Source organism: Diabrotica virgifera, chromosome 1, assembly GCF_917563875.1.
Source record: "Diabrotica virgifera virgifera chromosome 1, PGI_DIABVI_V3a".
Lineage (NCBI taxonomy): Eukaryota > Metazoa > Arthropoda > Insecta > Coleoptera > Chrysomelidae > Diabrotica > Diabrotica virgifera.
In genome coordinates, this window is record NC_065443.1 from 2,529,290 (window position 1) to 2,553,062 (window position 23,773).

Genomic DNA, 23,773 nt, shown 5'->3' on the forward strand with positions numbered 1-23,773 from the left:
ACTGTCGTAACAGTATTTTATTCTATAGCAGTGTGAAGAGTCATTCCGTAGATGATGTAAAAAAAATACAGTGATATAAGATAAATTCATATTGAAATCAAGGGAAAATCAGCAACGGTATGACATAACGCATGTCATAGTTTACGTCCTGAAACATACATGTAAGTAGTTAAGGGCTAAAACAGTTATTTGCTCTTACCAGTTTAACTTCTCTGTCCCTTTTTTTAAAGTAGGTTGCTTCGATAGCATCTAAATTGCACTAGTCAGTTAATGATTACATGATTTTGTTATGCGAGCTTTCGACGTGCTCTCTGACACGTCATCTTCAGGGCTTTCTAAGTCCCTACACACTACATTGTTCACTGGACAACGCAATACTGTTGTTTCTGATGGGGGGCCGTTTATTTATACCGTGGTTAGCTGAAGTGGCGCCTGGGTGGGTGTTTTGTTTAGACAATTTGGCCGTTTTTCTATCTCTATAGCTTTTCGGATAGTTGTTGGTTTATAGAAGTAGATGGAGACTACGGTCCTGTAGTGTTTAAAGTAAATTTTGTAACCTGTATGAAGATGGTGTGTTGGCCTAGAGCTGAAATTGAATGGGAATTGCCAACAGATATGGAATGTTCATAAATCCTATTTTGGATTCTACGGTTTGATCTATGATTTATTGATCTATGCAAAATCGGCTCTATCTCAATCGCAAAGACTCAGACCCGGATCGTACCCTGATCGAAAGCTTTTCTTCCTTATATCAAAGATGTAACTGACAAAATCTAAAAAATTCTCAATCCACGAGGAATAAAGACAATATTTACCCCCATCGAAAACTTTCATCTCTTATCCGATCAGTCAAAAACAACATCCCAAAATTAAAAACACGGAGTTGATGAAATTTCTTCAGTCTGCAGACTGCCCCCGATCTTATGTAGTCCAGATTAAACAAAAAAAGACTGCACCCGGTTGCCTTCGACATGAAGAACTTTCCTGGACGATTCTTGGAGCGTTGATCGAAGAATAATAAACAACAACAAGGTATAAGAGGTGAGTTATCCCGACCATTTTCCCCCGTCGTTTTGGTGCGTTGAGCGAATCCGACGACTTTTCCTTTTACGTATCCTTATGAGCGGTGGTCGTATTTCCTTACATGTCTTTCCCCCTGGCGAGTTGAGCGAGATGTCCTCTCCTTATAAGCCCATTTCATATTAATAAAGGTAATTCCTAATCCACGCGATCGGCGGTAGACAAAGGTTCGATTTTTAAGACATTTTTATTTAGAATCAAAACATACAAAAGATAATATAATTAGCCTTAATTACTCATTAATTTCGTTAATAAAATACATTTATAACCTACGTATCGAACTTTCGGTTCGGGTCGATGTGACGATATTTGGTACATGAATGAATACTACCGACGATCGCGTGGATTTAGAATTACCTTTATTAATATGAAATGAGCTTATAAGGAGAAGAAATCTCGCTCCACTCGCCAGGGGGAAATACGATCACCGCTCGTATAAGGATAGGTAAAGAAAAAACCGTCGGATTCGTTCAACGCACCAAAACGACGGGGAAAATGGTAGGGATAACTCACCTCTTATACCTTATTATTGTTTATTATTCTTCGATCAACGCTCCAAGAATCATCCAACTAGGCTTTTCGTTCCGTCGTTTATATCGTCCGAGACCGTATAAAAACACGTTTTGCTTACATCATTGGCGTACTCTAGACGATAAAATTATATTATCGTCACCCAAGCGCCAGTCCAGCTAACCACGGTATTAATGAACGGTGCCCCATCGGAAACAACAGTATTGCGTTGTCCAGTGAACAGTTTGGTTTGTAGGGCTCAGGAGACTGAGACCCAGGAAGAAGATGACGTCAGAGAGGACGTCGAAAGTTCCGCCAAGAGGAAATCGACGTGGTTCAACCCGAAAGCCTGGTGAGTGAAATGATGAAGGTGATGATAATAGAAGAGACAGAAAAGGTATTTAATGCCTGGTTACACCAACGAATCTTAAGGTCCAGCTTAGCTTATAGATCCATAATTTTCGATTTTTATCTAAGCACGTATTATTTGAGACGAAGAGATGCAATCCACTTGGCAAACCATTGTCGCAAGCTGAAAATTGATCTAACACTCAATGGTGCAACGCGTAAGTTTAGTAAGCTGGGCACGTCGTAATCTTAAGATATGTTGGTGCAACCAGGCATTAGTAGTAAAAATTAAGCTTACATCTTTGATATACTCGGGCTTTCCTTAAGATGTTTTCTTACATAGATTACAAGACCTAGCTTGAAATATTCGGTTCTGAACATAGCACAGTCGCAAGGAAGCTTGTTCCTGAAAACCGACGACATTATCACCTTGTTCTCTAAGACGACAACTGGATTATTGCACATGATGTCTACTATATTAGACGAGTTTTCGAAACCTATACAATGCTTGGTGTTGATGACGTTTTGCCACATAGGTTGTAGCACATTATCTTGGTCCTGTAGAAAAGTAACAAGTGGTAAATAAATTAGTACATGAACAATTACAAAAAACATAGTACATAAAAAGGATTAATGGTATTAAAAGAAAATATATAAATGTTTGTACAATTATGTATCATTATCACATACATTTTATACTCTCGTAGTTTCTGTCTCTTATGTGTATTTTAATCCTAGTTTTCCTTCAGAATTTTTCTCTGTTGGTCCACTCCATTCCATGGTTCCTCTTGTCCATTATTTATCTTGTGTTCTAGCTATGTGCCCTGTCCAGTTCCACTTAAGTGTTGTGATTCTTTAGATGACGTTTAAACTCTTGTTCTTTGCATGAATTTTGTGATTTGTTATATGGTTTCGAAGATTCACGTCCAGCATTGCATGTTCAATGGCTCGTTATGTAGCTCTGAGTTTATTTGCGGATTTTTACGTCGATGTCCAAAAGTTTGTACGGGCAAAGCACATTGGACAAAAGAGAATTGCAGCTTTTAGAATATGGCTTAGTTTGCCAAATTCTGGCCATGTCAGGCATATTCGCCTCTGTATTTTATGTCTTTGACTGTCGCTGATCATTTTGATCATGTTCCAGATATTTGTAAGTGTCAATAGTTATATTTCCGCTCAGTGCGAGATTTATCATAAGTTTATTTCTAATCCTACTCTCTTAGACAGAGTTTTAGTTTTAAGCGAATATATCATAGAAACTGTATCTTTTACGTTGTCTGCGATTAATATATCATAATGTAAATTCTCAGATCTCATATTGCCTATTTATTGCCATTGAGTGTTCTTAAATATTGACTTCAGAACTGCCATGAACAATTTGGTGAAACATCGTCTCTACTTCTGATACTTCTCGACCTGATGTATAAAATATTCTTTAAGTGCCATGTTCGCAATGGATGTCAGCAATAATCATAGCTATGCGGATTTTTGAGACGGTTGCTCTGAAGAGTTCATTTGATGTACATCCGTACCATTCTTTCAGGTTGTGCAGCCACGATATTCTGCGTCTCCCTATGCATATTTTTCCTTGAATCTTTCCCAGCATAATCAATTGGAGCAAGTTGTATCTGAGATATTCTAATTTTCTTGTTTTGACGGTAGTTAGGCTTTCCATTTCATTATTCATCTTTCTCAAAACCTCTTTATTTGTGACGTGTTCTGTCCATGATATTTTCAGAATTCTTTTGTGCACTTAAAGCTCGAATGATTCTAGTTTTTTCATTGCCATTCAAGGTCCAAGCTTCCATTCCATAAAACAAAGTCGAGAAAACGTAACACCTAACTCTTGGCTCCAACTTCAAATCTCTTGTGCAGAGCACTTTTCTCATTTTGTTAAAATTTGCTCTAGTCATTTCTATTCTGATTTTGATTTCCTGTAAGTAATCTCCTGTGGAGTTGATCATTGTTCCAAAAGATGCATATTGGTCGACTCGTTCGGTATTGGATCCGTTTGTGATGAGATTCTCGCTATTTTCTCATAAAGTTTGTCTTCTTGACGTTCATTGTTAGACCGTATTCTGGTCCAAACTCCTTTATTCTAGTCACCAGCCTTTGAAGATCCCCCATATTCTCGGCTAAGATGACAGTGTTATCCACTGTATAATGTATAACATACAGCTACTTAATATAACAAATTATTTAATTTTAGATATGAGATTACCGGGTGACAGAACGACTTATAGATATAACTACTGTTACGCAAGCACACTGATAATCCAGTTCCAGGTATATCTTCCAAAGAATCGAAAGGCCATGGTGATTGCAGCACGGCCATCTTGGAATAAAGCACTGCAGACATAGCCGAGTATAAAATAACACCTAATATCAGCGACACGTAGATTTGGATTCTAGCTGAATAGCTTCTAAAGCCCAAATCGTAACCTAAAAAATAAAACAAGAACTTTACTAAAACGTGAATAACATATGGTATGAAGTTTAATGTTATGGTTTCGTAAGAAATCAAAAGTATGAACTGTTCCAACGTTCAAAAACTAAAAAAGGCAACTTAAAACTACTATTACTTGCTATATCTCGGGATCTACTAAATATATTTTGATCTTTCTCTTTTTTTAATTTGTATGTAATTTTTCTGTACATTACAAATATGCAATTTGTCTATAAAGTTAAAGTATACTTTAATAAATAAATTATCTTCAATAAATAATTATCTAATAAAAATAATTTATTTATTAAAGTGAACTTTAACTTTTTGTATGATCATGAATGATACTGTGATTTAAAAAATAGATTTTCGTAAAAAAATATTTTTTCAAGAATTGTTTAAACAAATTAGACTGATTATTAATTAATAAATGTATAAACAAATTGCATATTTGTAATGTACGTAGAAATTACATACAAATCAAAAAAAAAGAAAGATGAAAATCCATTGAGTTGATCCGGAGATACAGAAAATTGTATTAGTTTGAAATTGCTTGTTCGGTATTTTAACTCGGTGGATTCGTAGGTTCCCCCTAGTAACCGTTTGAACTACATTTTTGAAAAACCGTAGAGGGTGCTGTGAAGATACAATGTGTATGCAAATTTTTTAACAAAAAATACAAATCCCATTATTTAAAATGGCATCAATGAAATTCCTTAATTATTATAAACAAATTAGCTGTGAATAAAAAAATCACATTGCTAACTTTGTCACTAATGAACCCAGATTTTTTTTATTTGAAAATTCTTGTTAAAATACTAGCTTTTCGAATATATAAAAAGATTATTCCTACGAAGAATATTTGTAAAGTTATTCTAAATGTTTATAAACTACAAAATTTCAAAAATTTCACATTATAATTTTTGATTATATTGATTAATTTTTTATCTTTTTTTAATACATATTGATACTATGACTCTTCTACTTTCATTTGGCATACTCAGAATTGCCCTATCCTTATTATTTTCTGTTTTATGTTATTGCAAAATAAAGGTCTCTGGGATAAACAAATATAATAACTCTTAAACTAATTAATGGATCGGTCTCAAATTTTAAAGGTTTGTTAAGTACCCCAATACCCAACTTTGGGTGAAACACTAAAGTTCTAAGTTAGTTTTAGTAAAAGCTATTAACAAATAACAATTTTCACTTATTTTGCAGTTTGCATAACAACAAATTAACTTTTTAACTTTCAAAAATCGGCATTTTGAAGGTTTTTCAATGTTCTAAAAAACTGAATTTTGTAATTTTATGTCAACTATTTAGCTTTTAAATGGGGTGCAAAAAATCGAGAAAATCGCTATTTTTGTACTAAATTGTTAACAATTAAAAAACGGACGCGAACTCTAGGCAGAAAACAGGTAGGTTTTCTTCCTATAGATCTACAATAACCAAAAAAGTAGTCAGCTACCTGGATCTTTGAGTGTCCCGAGAAAATCCTTATTACCCTGGACTATTATACTACAAGAGATAATTACTTTTGGAAAGTCGTCGTGTAGGACGAATATTAGGATGTGCAGCTTTCAAGTTTCATGAGTAGTGCTTTTTCTTATAGTATTTACTACACTTGATAGGTCGCGAAAGAGATACGTTGAAATAGATACCTTGGTCTAATACCTTAAAAAGAGAGAAACTCAACTTATTACCTACAAAAGTGGACAACATCAATCCCAAATAGACTACTTCATGATAAGGAAAGAAGACCTACGTGAATGCAAGGACTGCAAGATAATAGTTAGTGAGACAGTAAGCCAACAACATAAGCTGCTTGTTCTGGACATCGAAGTAAAAAGCGAAACTAAACAAAAATATCGGAGAGGACCACAAAAAATCAAGTGGTGGATGCTAAAAGATGAGAAGGAAGGTCTATTCAGGGAAAGAATAGTAGAAAAAATATGTTGGAACATGAAAGGAAGCCCTAACACAATTTGGAGAAAAATGGCCAATATTATTAGAGAGACGGCTATTGAAATACTTGGGAAAACGTCAGGAAAGAAGTTTGAGGATAAAGAGACTTGGTGGTGGTCAAATGAAGTACAAGGAAAAATAAAAGAGAAGAGAAAATTATATAAAAAGTGGCAAGAAACCAGATCGGACATAGATCTTCAAAACTATATGGTCGCCAAAAAGGAAGCGAAAGTAGCAGTAGCAAAAGCTAAATCAGAAGCGTATTCAAACCTGTACGATCAACTTGATACCAGGGAAGGCGAGACGAAGATATATAAAATAGCCAAACAGAGAGCAAAGAAAGCAAAAGATTTTAATCAGATTAGATGTATCCGAGATGAAAATAATAAAATACTAGTTCACGAAAAGGATGTCAAAAAGAGATGGAGAAAGTACTTTGACAGCTTATTAAATGAAGAATTTGACAGACAGCCTGTAGAGTCAACGGAGACAGTAGCAGCAATGGTCACCAAAATAACCAACGAGGAAGTGGCTCAAGCGCTTCAAAAAATAAAGAAAGGAAAAGCGGTAGGACCAGATGATATTCCTGGGGAAGTATGGAGAGCATTGGGAGAGACAGGAACAAGGTGGCTAGCAGGTCTATTTAATAGAATTATGGTAGTTGGACAAATGCCAGACGAATGGAGAAGCAGTATACTGGTACCTGTTTACAAAAACAAGGGAGATATACAACAATGTACAAACTACAGGGCTATAAAACTGCTTAGCCACACCATGAAAATATGGGAAAGAGTAATTGATAGACGGATACGTGAAGAGACCGAAATATCCGAGAATCAATTTGGCTTTATGCAGGGTAGATCAACAACAGATGCAATTTTCATTATAAGGCAGTTGATGGAAAAATACAGGAGTAAAGAAACAAACGCTCATATGGTATTCATTGATCTTGAGAAAGCATATGATAGAGTTCCTCGAGAGATTCTGTGGTGGGCACTCAATAAGAAAGGAGTCCCTGGTGAATATGTAAAGATTGTGAGGGATATGTATGAGGGAGTAACGACTAGTGTTAGGACAGGTGTGGGAGAGACTGATAAATTTCATGTGAAAGTAGGATTGCATCAAGGTTCTGTGCTTAGTCCGTATTTATTCTCATTAGTTTTGGACCAGATAACAGCGAAAATACAGGGTAACATTCCATGGTGCTTAATGTATGCTGATGATGTCGTGTTAGTAGGAAATAGTGAAAGAGACTTAGAACAAAAACTGGAACAGTGGAGACAAGCTCTGGAGGAAAAAGGTTTAAAACTTAGTAGGACAAAAACAGAGTATTTGGAATGTTCATTTAAAGATGGAGCTACTACAAATAAAGTGGTATCTTTGGATGGTGAAATGATTGTAAAAAGCAATAGTTTTAAGTACCTAGGATCGGTATTACAGAGTAATGGAGAAATAGATGGAGATGCATGCAGTAGAATTAGGGCTGGATGGATGAAGTGGAAAGAAGCGAGTGGTGTGTTGTGTGACAGAAAAATTCCAATGAAGCTGAAGGGAAAATTCTATAAAACAGCCATAAGACCAGCTATGATGTACGGAACTGAATGTTGGGCAGTGAAAAAGAAAGAGGAACAGCGAATGCATGTGGCGGAAATGAGAATGCTTAGATGGATGAGTGGAGTGACAAAGAAGGATAAAATTAGAAATGAGTATATTAGGGGAAGTCTAGGTGTGGCACCAATTGATGCCAAAATGAGAGAGCATAGTTTAAGATGGTTTGGTCATGTTCAACGTCGAGACGTTAACCACCCAATACGAAGAATAGCTGAAGTGCAGATTCCTGGAAGGAGTAGGACAGGAAGACCAAAGAAGACCTGGGGGGAGACGATAAGGCAGGACATGTTGGTAAAGGGGATTAACATTGATATGGCCCAAGATAGGATTGTGTGGAGAAATGCAATTAGGGAAGCCGACCCCGCATAGGGATAAGGCAAAGAGAATGATGAGATACCTTGGTCTAATGTGAAAGTATATTTTTGTTGTTAAAAGCTTTTGCTTGACGTATTGTAAAACGCATTATCCTTTTTTCAATTTTGGGTAAAAATGTATTTATTTAATGCATGGGTATGTTTTCACAATAAGTATGTTTAATGACAGTAAGACCAATACAAATATTATAGTGGGCCACATTGGCACGGAATGTGGTACAATATTGTGTCACTATTCTTTACATATTTCTAGTCTATTGCCGTATTTTTCTACATTCTTCTCTTCATCTTCTTCTTCTTTTTGTATAAACATGACTGTGTCTGTTTTTCAATGCGCCTCCAGTGAGTTGTCGTTCCATGGTTTTCGTGGTCTTCCCACTGATCGTCTTCCTATTGGGGAACCGTCTCTCGCTGTCCTGACTACCCTATTTGTTGTCATTCGGCTTATGTGGTCTTTCCATTATACTCTTCTCTTTCTTACCCAGTTGTTAATGTTCTCCACCTTGCATCTCCGTCGTATATCTGTACTTCCGGCTCTGTCCCATAGAGTCTTACCATCGATTTTTCGAAGGGTTTTCATCTCCGCTGTTTCGAGTAATATTTTTATTCTCTCTGTGTCAGGTCGTGTTTCTGCCGCTTATGGTATTATTGGTCTGATGACTGTTTTGTAAATTTTGCCTTTCATTTTCCGATATTTTTATTTCTCCATAGTATGTGTCATTCAGGCAACCTGCGGCTCTGTTTGCTCTATTCACTTGATCTCCCGCTTAGACCAAGAGGCAACGCTGAAAAATCTCTTTGAATTTACTAAAGCTACATTTTTCACAGTTGATTACTGTGAGTGTGTAGAGAAACATACTGCGGTCGGTCAAGCGAAACGTAGAACAGGGGTTACTGAGAGGGTATCAAAGTTGCTTTCCTACGAAGGTAATTAAATCCATTTACTAAGTCTGAAAATCAGTACACACATTCTAAATTAAATATAAATAAAAGTTATTATAGTCGGTCAGCTGTATGACGGGACAGAGCCGGTCGGTCGGCCCCAATAGTCGATTGAGAAAATGAAGCATTTTGGCTCGCAATTTTTTCGTCCAGCAAGGATTTACTTGAAATTTTCACAGAAGGTAGGGAATAGTCCAAGGATCATTTTATACATCATGCCGCTATCATACACTAAAACCTTGGGGGTGGTTGCCACCCCATCGCGGGGGTGGGAACTTTTTATTACATTTAAATGTGAGAAGGTGATTCTAAGAAAAAAATGTTTTTTACATTTTCTTCGTAAAACTAATATTTTTCGAGTTAGTCGCGCTTGAAAATAACAGTTTTTCGACGAAAAAATCAACTTTTTAGAGGGTTTTTTGAGAATACCTCGAAAAATATTCTATGAAAAATATTCTATATATTTTTGGCGATAAAAAGTTTCTTCAAAAATGATTTTGTAGGATTTTTAAAGAGCTATAAGACTGTGTAAATTAAATTCCTTAAGATCCCTTAGTGTTTAATTGGGGCGGGTTTAAAGGGCTCGAATAAGGGGGTGTTTGCTGGTAAATAGAGGTTTTGAACAGGTATATCTGGCTAACTATCCACTGTAATGAAAATCTATGCACAGGGTAATTTTAGTCATTAAAAAAGCTACAATTTAGTAGTTTATAATTTTTATCTTATCTTCAGTATTTTCGGAGATATTTTGAAGTAGTAGGTGAAAAATACCAAATTGCAAAAAATCAATTTTTCTTTAAACTCTAATTTTTCCAAAATTAGGTATTTTAAATAGGTCAAACTATTTGAGTGTATTGATAATATAAATATAAAAGGAACTACAGAAAGGTGAAGACCAATTTTGAATTAGGAAGGTAGTTAGGGGTTGTTTTCACTGATTTTTTCGTAGAGAAAAGCAGGTACCGACATTTTTTTGAATATAAGTCGCTTAATTTTCATGCTAGAAACTTTTTATTATTTTTTTGAAAGGTCTAATTGTATACTTGAAAAATGATTATGTAAGTTTTCCTCGAAAATTGCAAATTTTTCCCATTATTTGGCTTTGAATATTTCAAATTATGCATTTGACGACAAAAGCTAACCTTTAACATGCCGTATCTCGGTTTGTATTGGTCTTAAAGATATTATTGGAGAGGAATTTGGTTTGTGTTACTAAAAGATACAATTTTGATATCTACAGGTTTTTTGATTAATTGCATATTTTTCGAGGTATTCTCAAAAAACTCTAAAAAAGTCGATTTTTTCGTCGAAAAACTTATTTTCAAGCGCGAATAACTCGAAAATATTAGTTTTACGAAGAAAATGTAAAAAACATTTTTTTCTTTGAATCACTTTTTCCATCGAATTACATGGTTAAAATGTAATAAAAAATTCCCGCCCCGAGATGGGATGGCAACCACCCTCAAGGTTTTAGCGTATGATAGCGGCATGATATAGAAAATGATCCTTGGACTATTCCCTACCTTCTGTGAAAATTTCAAGTAAATCCATTCTCGACGAAAACATTGCGAGCCAAAATGCTTCATTTCCTCAATCGACTATTGGGGCCGACTGACCGGCTCTGTCCCGTCATACAGCTGACCGACTATAGTAACTTTTATTTGTATTTAATAATTTGCAATTATACAAGTTACAGTTATTCAAGAACATTTAAAAGCCATCTCTTTAACGTTAATGATGACATTGTCAAGTAGTAATGTTTACATATCCATACCAGTGAGAATTTTACTACACGTAATTTGTCGTGTAAAGACAGAAAAAGTAGGGATAGCCATAAAATATTTGCGAATTATGTACCGATGGCCTTAATATGACTCTTCTTACCATAATATGATTAAATAGGTATTTAAACAGAAATTGTTCAGTCAAAAAATACTCTTACCTTGGTTCAGCACTCCAGATATCGCTCCAATAAGGCATATAGGTAAAGAGACGCAAGGTTCTTTGGTTTTATATTTCTTCAATAATCTTCCAGTTGCCCAGATCGTAATAGACATCGTAAAAAAAACTAAGAAAGATACAAACCATAAGTTCTTGGAAAAGGATTTTATGTAAAAATATGAATCTATCTCCACCCTGGGTTTTTTCATGTAGAGTTTATAGCTGAAAATTAATTACGTATGAGAAAAAACATGTGCTTAAGTCTGTTAATTTTTAATTGTTAAGAATAATAGTCTTCCGTTTTGATACCGCTAACGCTGCTTTGGCGTTGCCTGACGTAGCCTACTATCTCTACGAGCTACGCTTCAACCGCCTATTATAACCCCTGGTTATACCCAAGATACTCATTTTATTCAGGCTGAGTCAACCTGGGGCCTATAGACATTATTTTTAAAAATGTCTAAATGTTCTTGCCGGCGCTGGGATTCGATACCTGCGTGGAAGTCAGACATCCGACCCAATATTTAATTGTTAACCCTCCCAGTCTCTGTTGCGAACCAGAGCTTTTTGTTAGCGCCAGCTCTCGTACTATCGCTTTTTGGGTCTTCCTGTGGGCCGCTTGGTGTTGGGCTTCTGTGTCTTCGCCCATTTTTTCTCTCCACATGCGTCGTCATGCTCTTGTCCATCTCACAACGTCTTGAACGCCTAGCTCTCTCAATGTGAAAGCTCTATCTCAATTCCAGTTTGTATTGTTTACAAAATGACTTTTATCATAAGTTTTATCTCTTGAGTAATGACAAATTTACATAGTTAAAATTTAAAAATTTTAAATAATTACATGCAACTCATGATTTATGTAAACAACGTTTCAAAATAAATAAGTCAATATTTGTAAGAACCGTGGCAACTCTGTAATTTAAGCCCCGAATGAATTCTGCATCATTTCTCTGGCTTGCGTGCAGCTTGAGGTCTATTCCTGTCTATTTCTATATATTCCTGTTTATTCCTATCTACTCCAGTCTCTTCCAACGGTCGGAGTGTACTGACTATCAGCAATTATTCGACTGCTACAAATTAAATAATATCATAATAAAGAATGAAGAACTCGTGGGGAGACCTTTGTCCAGGAGCGGATGGACATTCTGAAACAGGCTGAAAAAGAAGAAGAACAAGAAGACAAATAAAATTTATTTGGTATCTCGTTCCTGCGAAAACACAATGCCACCTCCCGTACTATATAGGGTGAGGCAAATAAACGGCCTCTTAGAAATATCTCGAGAACTAAAGGCAACAGAATCATGAAAATTGAAATTATGGGGTTTTAAAGAGTGATCTATTTAATTAAAATATTTTCATCTATTTGCTACTTCCGGTTATACCGAAAGTTGCTTATAATTTCGTTTTTTTTAATAGGACATCCTGTATATTTTTATATTTTCTAGTTCTCCTTGACGTCTTCTTTCTTAAAATATGAGGTTTAGTAATGTTATACAGAGTAGTTCAAAAGACAACTACGCCTTTTTTTAAATTTCGTAGCAACTTTCACACCCTGTAGGATTGTAGTAGTTTGACATCAAAAACTCTATTTATGTTCAAATGATTTTTAATATAGTCTACTATTGTTAAAAATTATTAATATAGCTAAATATTGAATTTTAGAATACAGGATTGGTTGAAACTCGGAATGAGTATTCTCTGAGTTCTCTTAGATGAAACATCCTGTATTTTAGTATTGTAATGAAATGATATTTTAGGGTATTTTTTTTAATTCTTAAGCATTTCCTATACCTAACTGCTTTAATTTGTGCTTAATTGTTAATCGCACCAACAATCTTAACTACGTAGGTATTTTGATAGCTCAACTATTATTGGTAATTTTAATAATCAGTCTAGATTAATATGTATTTATTTCCGAAAAATTATTTGTGATTGAATATTTTCACGGCCAACCTAATAAAATTTCACGTATTTTTTGTTGCAATTAATGTTTATCTCATCAATCATCAATCATCAATATCTCACAAATTAAAGCAGTTAGGTATAGGGAATGTTTAAGAAATAAAAAAGTGAAATAAAATATCATTTTATTACAATACTAAAATACAGGGTGTTCCATTTAAGAAAACTCAGAAAATACTTATTCAGAGTTTTGACCAACCCTGTATACTAAAATTAAAAATTTAGCTATAGAACAATTCTTAAGAATAGTAGACTATATTAAAAGTCATTGGAACATAAATAGAGTTTTTGATCTCAAACTACTACAATTATACAGGGTGTGAGTGTTGCTACGAAATTAAGAAAAATAACGTAATTATCTTTTAAACTACCTACCCTGCATAACATTACAAAACCTTATATTTTAAAATCGAAGACATCGAGGCGAATCCACAAATGTAAACATATACAGGGTGTCCCGTTAAAGACGTTATGTGGTATTATAATATCACCCTGTACAAAATATGTTTAAAACTCATTCAAAGTCATTAATCCATGTAGTATCTGTTCTTGTATCAATAACCGCAAGTAACATTGAATTGTCATGTTTTGTTATTATTTAAATGTGTATATAAACATTAACTCGGTGGAGAAAGATTATTGTACTCAGTATTTAATTATTGTACTAGGTCGTTACTGTTATATGTAAACACGTTGTTATAGTTAGTCATTGATGGACTTGAATGCAAATATAATGTATCTGAACCAAGAAAGAGAGTTTTAATTAGTTTGGACCTAAAAGGCATTATACATCACACTATTTAATACAGTTACAAGCAGCTTCCGGTATAACCGAAAGTAGCAAATAAATGAAAATATTTTCATTAACTAGACCAACCACTCTTCAAAACCGCTTTATTCAAACTTTCACGATTCTGTTGTCTCTAGTTCTCGAGATATTTCTAATAGGCCGTTTATCTGCCTCACCCTGTATATTCTGATATTTTCCCTTGCTTTTACACAATTTACGTTCGGACAAGATATCGTTTGTGTCTGTACTTCTTCATTGTTAATTTCGGCAGAATAGTTCAAGAATACCTCTCTTTAATTGCAAACTTAAGTTCCAACGTCAATCTTCCGCCGTTAATTCCGCTAGTCAATCAAGTTTTCCAGTTAGTTGATTAGTAGAAAAACTTCATTTGAAGTTAAAACTTAATATTGACTTTTAATACACTTTAATGACGAAAGTTTTGGTCTTTAAGCTGCGTACCGAGAATCAAAAACTCAGTCACTGCTTAGAATAGATCTCGAATGATGGAAGGATCGACTGAAAGTCCTTTAAAATAGACTTTCAGGCTTTCACTACCGATGAAATACCTACTAGCGGAACCTTCGCAAATTACTATTTTGTTAATAGTGTGACGAATTTCTAACTGAGGCCGGTCCTGCCCCTAGCAGTCAACAAACAACAGCGACACGTCATCGACGAGTAATGTCTCCGCTAATCCAGAAGTTTCCCGATGATAGGCGGAGACGTGCCTCAGGCCTTCCAAATGTTCTCGAAGCGGAGCCGTATCTATATAAGCGGATGATTTTTAAGCAGCAGGGAGTCAGTCAATGAACGAGCCGCGACGCGTGATATAATTGTATTCGAGTCGGATTTAATGAAATGTATATATTAGTTATCGAAGTTATTATGTTTAGTTAATTAAATCATAAATTTGAGTTGTAAATAAATTAGATGTGTTAGTTGGTGTTATTTGTAATTATCAAAATAAATAAGTGATGTAAATAAAATAATATAAGTAAGTCTTCCTTTATTTAAATTAAACTTAGTGCCTAAAGATATAAATAAATAAAATAGTAGAGTCAACCGCGTAAAAAGACAATTACGCCACAATAGTTTGAATGGAATTCGTTTTTGGGGAGAAGAAAAGAGGCTGAGAGGTGTTTTATTGCAAAGTTTTATGTTAAAACACATTTCAAATTGATTGGAAAAAGAACGAAGAGAGAAAAGATATTTGTTTTAGAAGTGTATAAGTTCTTTATACAGTATTGCTATTGTCTTAACAGTTCATTGATGTAGATGAATTATTTTGATTTATTTTTGGCGCTTCTAGTATTCTATTCACTATTATAATGTTCGGTTGCTATAAATTCTTTATACTATAGAAATAATCTATTCTAGTTTCCTGTGTAACCCTCCACTCTGTTAATAAAGAGGGTTCAGTAACGCATAACGTCTATTCCTATTTCGGTTCCCCTGTAAAATGGGCATCAGTCGCCATACCTATGGAAGCGTTAGAGGTGACAGCATCTGAAAGTAGAATAAACATGTTTGTCTTAATAGTCCAGTCGGGATGGCATTTGACCTTGCATGGCGATCTACCCCAAATTTTATTATTCTAACTGTTCAATTTTTCACGTGCGAAAAATAATATATTGTTACACTTCTTGAAAATATCTTTATTGAACTCGAACAGAAATTGCAATACTTTAACAAACTGATAAATGCAAACTTCAAAATCTGAATTACAACTGAACTGTAAAATGTCAAACACATATGTTTATATAGATTTCTGACGTTCTAGACGTCACCAGACATTTCTGGGTTATTCCATGACATCCAGAACATTCTCGTACGTGACTACTTCTTCGTTCATGTCGAGGGACTCTTTCTATGTAGGATCAATCTACGGAACTGTCATAACACTGCTCCCTCCTTTATAGTTATTCGCCTCGAATAACTGGTCTATCAGGGTCTGGTTGAAGCCAACAGGGTGGATCAGTTCCATGATATGGGGCTAATCTCTCGATATGAACTACCTTGGGTTTATTTCTAGCTGAAAACTGGATGCGGTAGACTAGATCATTTATTTTCTTCAAGACGGTGTACGGGCCTTTTCGTTGAAGTTTCGGACAAAGTCCTTTCTTTCGTGTGGGATTGTATAACCATACTGGGTCACTTCTTTCGAAAATTGTCCCAGTAGCATGCATATCGAGCCTGGACTTAGCCCTATCACTTTGAATCTTCAAACTTTTACGAGCAAATTCGTAGGCTTTTTCCAATCTTTCTTTTAAGTTTTCAACGTAGGTCAAGGATGAAGGTTCTTCTTCGCAGGGAGGCAATCTTCCGAAAATAAGATCTTGAGGAAGCTTAATTTCTCTTCCGGTGATCATCATCGATGGAGAATAACCAGTTGCTTCATGTTCGGAACTTCTGTAGGCTAACAAGAACAGAGGAATTAGGGTATCCCAATCTTTTTGATTATCAGCAACAAACATTGAAAGATATTGACAAATAGTTCTATTATGTCTTTCGATCATTCCGTCTGATTGTGGATGGAGAGGCGTAGTGCGAGTTTTCTTAATACCCAAGATTTTCATTCATTCTTGCCATAATTCTTAGGTCAAGGTCAAGGCCGCAAGTGAAATCACAGTAATATGAACTTGATTATGCTATTGTCTATATAACATTAAGTACATCTCCCTATACAGAGTTGGGATAAAGTATGGAACCAAGCAAATATCTTTGAAACGAAAAGAACAATATTTATGAAACTTTGCATGCAAGTACAGTGACGCAAAAGCAATTGATGCCATATTTTTTGTTACTACTCCACTTCCGGTTTCACCGGAAATCCTCTTAACTTATTTAGTTTAAATGGGATACCCTGTATATTTTTGCAGATTTTAAAAGAACTTGTTATTTTTAATTCATACATATCAAGTTTGGAAGAAAAAACTAATAAAACAAGAAATAAATCTCTTTACAGTTAATAAATAGGTTAATTTATTTACGTTAGACCAATGATATTAAAAATAAAAAAAATAATTTCAAATGTTGAAAATGTTTGCTGTTCACCTCCTGACAACGTACAAGCCTATAAATAAATTCGTGAGTCACTTTTTGCAAGATTTCTCCACGTTTTAGTTCACATTAATCAATTATTATTCTTTGTCTCAAATCCTGCAAGCATGTTGGTCGCCTAACGTAAACACGTGATTTTAGATAACTCCAAAGAAAAAAAATCTAACGGGTTAAGGTCTGGAGAACGAGCGGGCCAGTCTATGAATCCTCTACGTCCAATCCATCGATTTGGAAAATTCACTTCCAAAAAATGAAAATTCACCATAACTGATTATCATTAATATTTCAATACGATATTTTTCACTTAACTGAACCATTTTTAATACAACTAACTTAATTCTGTCAATTAGTTCAGTACAAGCTTTACCTACAATACTAAATTCAAATAAGTCATGCAGTGCATGTAGACAACAATTTTAGTCTACAGTATAATATCAGTATAAATAAGACAATTATTAATATGCTGGGCAACATGAGAGCCAACGATCGACAAACGGTCTCGGCACCTTAAGAAGAAGATAGATAGTATAGAGTATAGATGGTACTCGTTTATTTCCTACTACGTTGTATTATTACAAAAAATTATCTACAGACACTTTTTAACAAATGTTTTCTACCAAATTTGGTATGTATGAATTAAAAATAACAAGTTCTTTTAAAATCCGCAAGAATATACAGGGTGTCCCATTTAAATTAAATAAGTTAAGGGTATTTTCATAAATCGTGCAAAGTTTCATAAATATTGTTCTTTTCATTTCAAAGATATTTGCTTGGTTCCGTACTTTCTCCCAACCCAGTATAATTATTTTGAACCACACCCTATAATACAGTCCACACACTCTGAAATTATTAGGGCAAAACCAGACGAACCACTCTGCAGCGCTATTCTGTGGATCCACAGAGTAGCTTCCGATGATTTTACGTGGACTCTTATGTGGAGTGGGCGTTACACCCCAGACGAGCGACTGTGTCACAGTCGCCCAGGCACAATCGCCGATCCTCACTGCTAGTGGCGGCCACTAGTCGCAAAACCTATTCAGACGGACCACTTTTGTGTTAGCTGCCACAGATATTGACGAAAGTTTACACAGTGAGCACGTAAAATGAATTTTGATTCCGAAATATTGTTAATTGAAGTCCAAAACAGACCGGCTATATTGGATAAAAGAACCCGAGGGTATTATTATAGGGCATTGAAAGGTAAAGCGTGGGACGGGATCTTTGAATTATTTGTTCCTGATTTTAAAGAAGGTAGCCCTATCGAAAAGAATAAATGCGGTAAGCAATATTTTCTCTATTTATATTTACATTTTATTATACATTTTGGCGAGAAAGGAGGCCTTCCTCGTCTGAACCCATCATTGAGCTGAACAAAACAAATACCCACAATATTGTTTATTTATTTACGTTAAATAGTGGGGTCCCATCTTAGGCCAAAAAAGGTTTTATTATTTGTTGTAGAAAACAAAACGATAAGATATCCGTTAAAGGGGGTTGCAAGTTAACATGATTAGATATATTTAATGTCATTATGTGTGTTTTTTGTGTTAAAAATGGTATCAAACTATTTTATGGCTGTAGGATACCAGATGTACTGGTTGATTTTTATGTGCTTCTTTCTGTAATATATAGCTGCTTTTGTCCGGTTCTTCTTAATTCCATTTATGGAGTTTATGTTTATTGGTCTTTTTTGAAAAGGGTTGAAATTTTATAAAATATGAATTAAACACTATGGACATTACAAACACTGACTTTGACGAACTCACTTTTTTAAAAACTTATTAGCTGGCAAGTTTTTAATCATTTGAACAGACTTACTTTTTTTTCTCACTCATTACATTAAACGCCGCACCCTTTTCCCCACTTTTCTTCAATATTTATTCCGCGAAAATACTTAAAAAATGTGCGGAAAATGCAAATGAGGACATAAAAATAAACGGTGAGTTAACGAACAAAATAAAAATATGCCGATGACAGGGTAATCCTTACCAGTAGCATATATGAATTACAAAAGGCAATTAAAAGGGTCATTTTAGTTAGTGAGGAATACGGCTTGAGGCCTCAACTAGGGCAGTCAATGAGGGTATGTGGCTCCGAATACCATCCTACTATATCGATTTACGTGATATTTTCACAGTAAATAGGGAATAGCCCAAGAAACAAGGTCTACCCTATGCCGATGTGTGCTTTTGTCTTGGGGTCGGTTCCCACCCCTTCTCGGGTGTGGAAAATTTTTGCTTAAATTTAAATAACTACGGAAGTTGCTAGAGAACCTAATACTAAGCAAAAACTGTTTAATATTCTTTATTTCGAAAACTCAATACTTTTTGCGTTATTCCTGGTTGAAAATTGGCCATTTTCATTAAAACATAACACCTTTTCAAACGGTTGTTTGCGAATACCTTAAAAACTATGCATCTAACTAAAAAAACTATATAAAACATTGTTGTAGCTTATAAAATAACAGAGATTCTTTCCTTTATGAATTTTCTAGTCATAACACAAAAATAGATATGGTAAGTAAAAAAATCTTGTTTTCTTGGTGCATGCTCAAATCAGTGTATTTAATTTGAAATAACAGAGAAACGGTCGACTTCAGGTGTATAATGCTACCAATAACTTTTGTTGTGCTTGAAAAAACCTATAAATTAAGCAATATTAAATGTCGATTACATTCACACTATTCGAGATAAACTGTAAAAAATTTGATGACTAACGTATTTTAAGAAAAAAATGAGAAGTATATTTAACCTTTCATCCACAAGAATTTAAATGCATCGTTTTCCTTCTACAGTACATTTTACTATAATGTTCTTTTTATGTTCAAAAAGTTGGGCGGGTTTAAAATGAATGGTTTTTGAAAAAAATAAGATCAAATTATTGAGCGCAATTTTAAATTTTCTTAAAAATCTTCCTATTTCTTCATGTAACTCGAAAATGATAAGAGATGCCAAAAAATGATGCCATACAAAAATGTAGGTTTCTTCTAGATAAACATTCTGAGTTTATTTTTTATGACAGTATCTCTTATCATTTTCAAGTTACATGGAGAAAAAGGAAGATTTTTAAGAAAATTTAAATATGCGCTCTATAATTTGATCTTATTTTTTTTCAAAAACCATTCATTTTAAACCCACTCAACTTTTTGAACATAAAATAACACTGTAGTAAAATGTATTGTAGAAGAAAAACGATGCATTTAAATTCTTGTGGATGAGGGGTTAAATATACTTCTCAATTTTTTTCTTAAAATTCGTTAATCATCAGTTTTTTTCAGCATATCTCGCTTAGTTTGAATGTAATCGACATTTAATATTGCATTTTATTTGAAAGGACTTTTCAAGCACAATAAAAGGTATTGGTAGCATTATACACCTAAAATCGACAGTTTCTCTGTTATTTTAAGTTGAATACAACGATTTGAGCATGCACCAAAAAACAAATTCTTTTTACCTACCATATCTCTTTTTGTGTTATAACTAGAAGATTGAAGAAGGAGCAAATCTCTTTGATTTTTTATGAGCTACAAAAATGTTTTATATAATTTTTTTAGCATTGTTTTTAATGTACATATTCGCAAAAAACCGTTTGAAAAGATGTTATATTTCAATGAAAATGGCTAATTTTCAACATCGAATAACTCAAAAAGTATTGAGTTTTCGAAAAAAATTATAGAACAGTTTTTGCTTAGAATTAGGTTCTCTAGCAACTTCCGTCGTTGTTTAACCAAAAAATTGTCCACCCCCGAGAAGGGGTGGGAGCCACCCCCAAGACAAAAGCACACATCGGCAAAGGGTAGAATTTGAATAAGGAGATATTTTCAGGCTATTCCTAAAATTTCATTAAAATCTATGCAGTAGGATAGAATTCGGAGGTAATAACCTGTTCTTGCTCTCATTGACTGCCCTACCTTCCAAACTACCCACTTCGCAGTATAGTCGCCGGCGCTAGAAAATCGCCTGTTTCAGCCACTCTGTGCATCCACAGAGTAGTCCGTCTGGTTTTGCCCTTAATAATTTCGCATATTATGTATCTACATTGTAATTGTGAAAGAAAATTGGAAACTTACGAGTTCATCATGTAGGGTTGAGAAATTTGAATGTTTTTTAAGTCAGAAGTTGCAACAGTTCCTCCTAAATAAATGTCACCAAGTCCATCATTGACGAAACTAACTCCGTCGGTATAACGGACGTCGTACATAACAAAGCTAAAAAGTAACAACCAATAAAATCAAGGAAGGAAAAATTATAGGTCGGCATTTTGGATTAACCTTTCTTTTGTTATACACTGGTTTTTGTACTTATGTGTAGGCACTTTTGCAATTGCAGTGTTTTATTAAATCTGCTTTATGTGCCTATCCGTGACGAATGTTGTCGATCATCATGACAATCTTTATTTTATCTGCAACAGCCGAAAAAGCTGTATAGATGGTGTGTTGAACCAGATTTTGAGGTTAGGTTAGTTAGTTTAACCAAAATGTTTGTCTTCTTCCTGGACCTAGATTTCCAAATATTTTCCTTGCAGGATGGTTTGTAGGAGGACATATCTGCATTAATTGCGCATAATTTGTCCGAATTGGTGGTCAGTACCTCTGGGTTCTTCATACTTCTGGGGACCTCCTTAATTTTGACTCGGTCAGTTCATGGTATTTTAAGTATTCTCCAATATAGCCACATCTGAAATGCTTGCAGTTTTCTGCACATATCTTCGTTCAAGATCCACGATTCAACACCATAAAAAAGGACAGAGAAGACGTAACATCACAGCGTTCTTACTTTTATACCAAGAAAGAGGTTGTGGCTCTTGAAGAGGCTCACATCCAGTTGAAGGTGGATCTAGCTTTTCCGATGAATTCTTCATTTATTCGATGATTCTTCATTTATTATGGCGCCGAGGTAGTTATAGTACATCACACTTTCTACTTGGATTTGATTGACGTAGAGTTGACCTTCTCTTATCTTTTTCTTTATAATGATCATAAGCTTTTTCTTCTTTCCGTTGATATCTCAACGTTGTTGATGAAGGTCTTCTAGGTTGTCCGCAAATACTATTATTTCATCCGCATACCTTATGTTGCTTAGCCGGTACTCATTTAGTAAAATACATTTTTCAATATGAGATCTGAACTTTTTTATATAATATATAAATATAATCTTTAGACCTTCTACCCTCTCGTGTATAGGTATGACTTGTGCTCTGTTAACAGTGCCCAAATCTCTTCCATTGCTTCCTGTCCGGTGACATAGCCTTAGCTTCGTTTCATGATATTCCTTTTTTGTCAAGATTCCTTGCCATCACTTCGTTCCATGTCTCTCTTGGTCTTCCTCTACTTCTTTTCACCTGCACCTTCATTTCCCATATCTTCTTAACTGGTACTTCTTTCTGTAGTCGTTTTAAATGCCCCCCCCCTCCCAACTTAATTGTCTTTTTTCAACATACTCCATCATTATCTCGATTTTCAGTTCATCTCTTATGTAGTTATTCCTTACCCTATCTCTTCTAGTGATTCCTTGAACTCTGCGAAAATACCTCATTTCTGAAACCTGTATCTTACTTTTGTGTTGTCTATTTAGTACCCAGGATTTACATCCGTATGTAAGTACTGGTCTGTATATAGCCTTAAATACCTTTATTTTCGTATGTTTCGATACTTCCTTCGTACTAATAATTGTTTTTCCTATTGCGTGGTACAGTTTATTCACTTTATCAATTCTTTTATTAATCTCTGCTCCCTGTCTACCGGTTTCTTCAATGGTTACTCCCAAATACTCAAATGATTGTACTTGTCTAATCTCTGTATCATCTATCTGAACATGTACATCCTCTTTTTCTTTGGCTATTACCATTACCTTTGATTTCTCTTTGTTCATAGTCATACCATACTTTTTTAAAACTGTGTTCCATATTTTTACTCTTCTTTATGACTCGTCTTCAGTCGCTGCTAAGATTACTACATGGTCGACAAATGTATAATCTGCTATCTCAGTGCTTTTCAGATTTCTATACCCTATGCGTAGTGGTCTGACTTTTGTTTTTGTTTCTTTTATTATTTCGTCCATAAACGTAATAAACAGTAATAGGCTCAAGCTTCCCCCTTGTCTCACGCCTTCAGTTGTTCTGAACTGGTCAGATATCATATTTTTACTTATCACACGATTTTTAGTGTCTCTGTATATTGATTTAGTTACACGTATAAGTTTCTCTGGTTCTTCAGACTTTTCCATACTTTTGATCTAGGTATTTTATAGAATGCTTGTTCCATATCAAGGAAACTGAGGTACGTTTGTTTCTTCCTAGATAATCTTTTATTTATTATATCGTTTAACATAAAAATGTGATCTTGTGTACATCTACCAGCTTTAAAACTACTTTCCGATTCTTCTAATGTTGTTTCTATTATTTTTCTCGGTCTCCTCTCTACTATAAGCTCATAAACTTTCATCACTGTACTTGTAACTTTTTTATATTAAATAAAATAAGAGTTGATAAAGTTACTTACTTCATTTTAAAAGCTTCTACTATTATAACGAATATATCTCCTACATAGCCCCGTATATCTGCACTATTATTGGACGGTTTAATATACGGTAATCCCTAAAAAAGTTTGTATGGTTGAGGATTCATGTAATGTTAAAGTCATACATAATTAAACGTCAATAGATGGGGAAGCGGGGCTTATGGTTTGATAGTTTTTTAATCTTCAATTTTTTATTATTTTAAATGCAAAAACATAACTTCACGAGTATC

At 34.6% G+C, this 23,773-nt stretch overlaps 2 protein-coding genes across 2 annotated transcripts in view; one reads left to right on the top strand and one right to left on the bottom strand.

Moving 5' to 3' along the window:
* Window positions 1–23,773, top strand: part of LOC114328012 (disintegrin and metalloproteinase domain-containing protein 10-like) — a gene marked incomplete in the record, with an annotated part of 957,890 nt that overhangs the window by 769,128 nt on the left and 164,989 nt on the right.
* LOC114328014 (glutamate receptor ionotropic, kainate glr-3-like) overlaps window positions 1–23,773 on the bottom strand; it is a 29,633-nt gene that overhangs the window by 937 nt on the left and 4,923 nt on the right. Inside the window, exons 3-7 of the mRNA XM_028276753.2 lie at window positions 23,526–23,620; window positions 21,096–21,233; window positions 11,219–11,439; window positions 4,160–4,380; window positions 2,237–2,496 (exon numbers count right to left, since the gene is read on the bottom strand). Coding sequence (XP_028132554.1) covers window positions 2,237–2,496; window positions 4,160–4,380; window positions 11,219–11,439; window positions 21,096–21,233; window positions 23,526–23,620 — 935 coding nt within the window. The remainder of the gene's footprint in view (window positions 1–2,236; window positions 2,497–4,159; window positions 4,381–11,218; window positions 11,440–21,095; window positions 21,234–23,525; window positions 23,621–23,773) is intronic.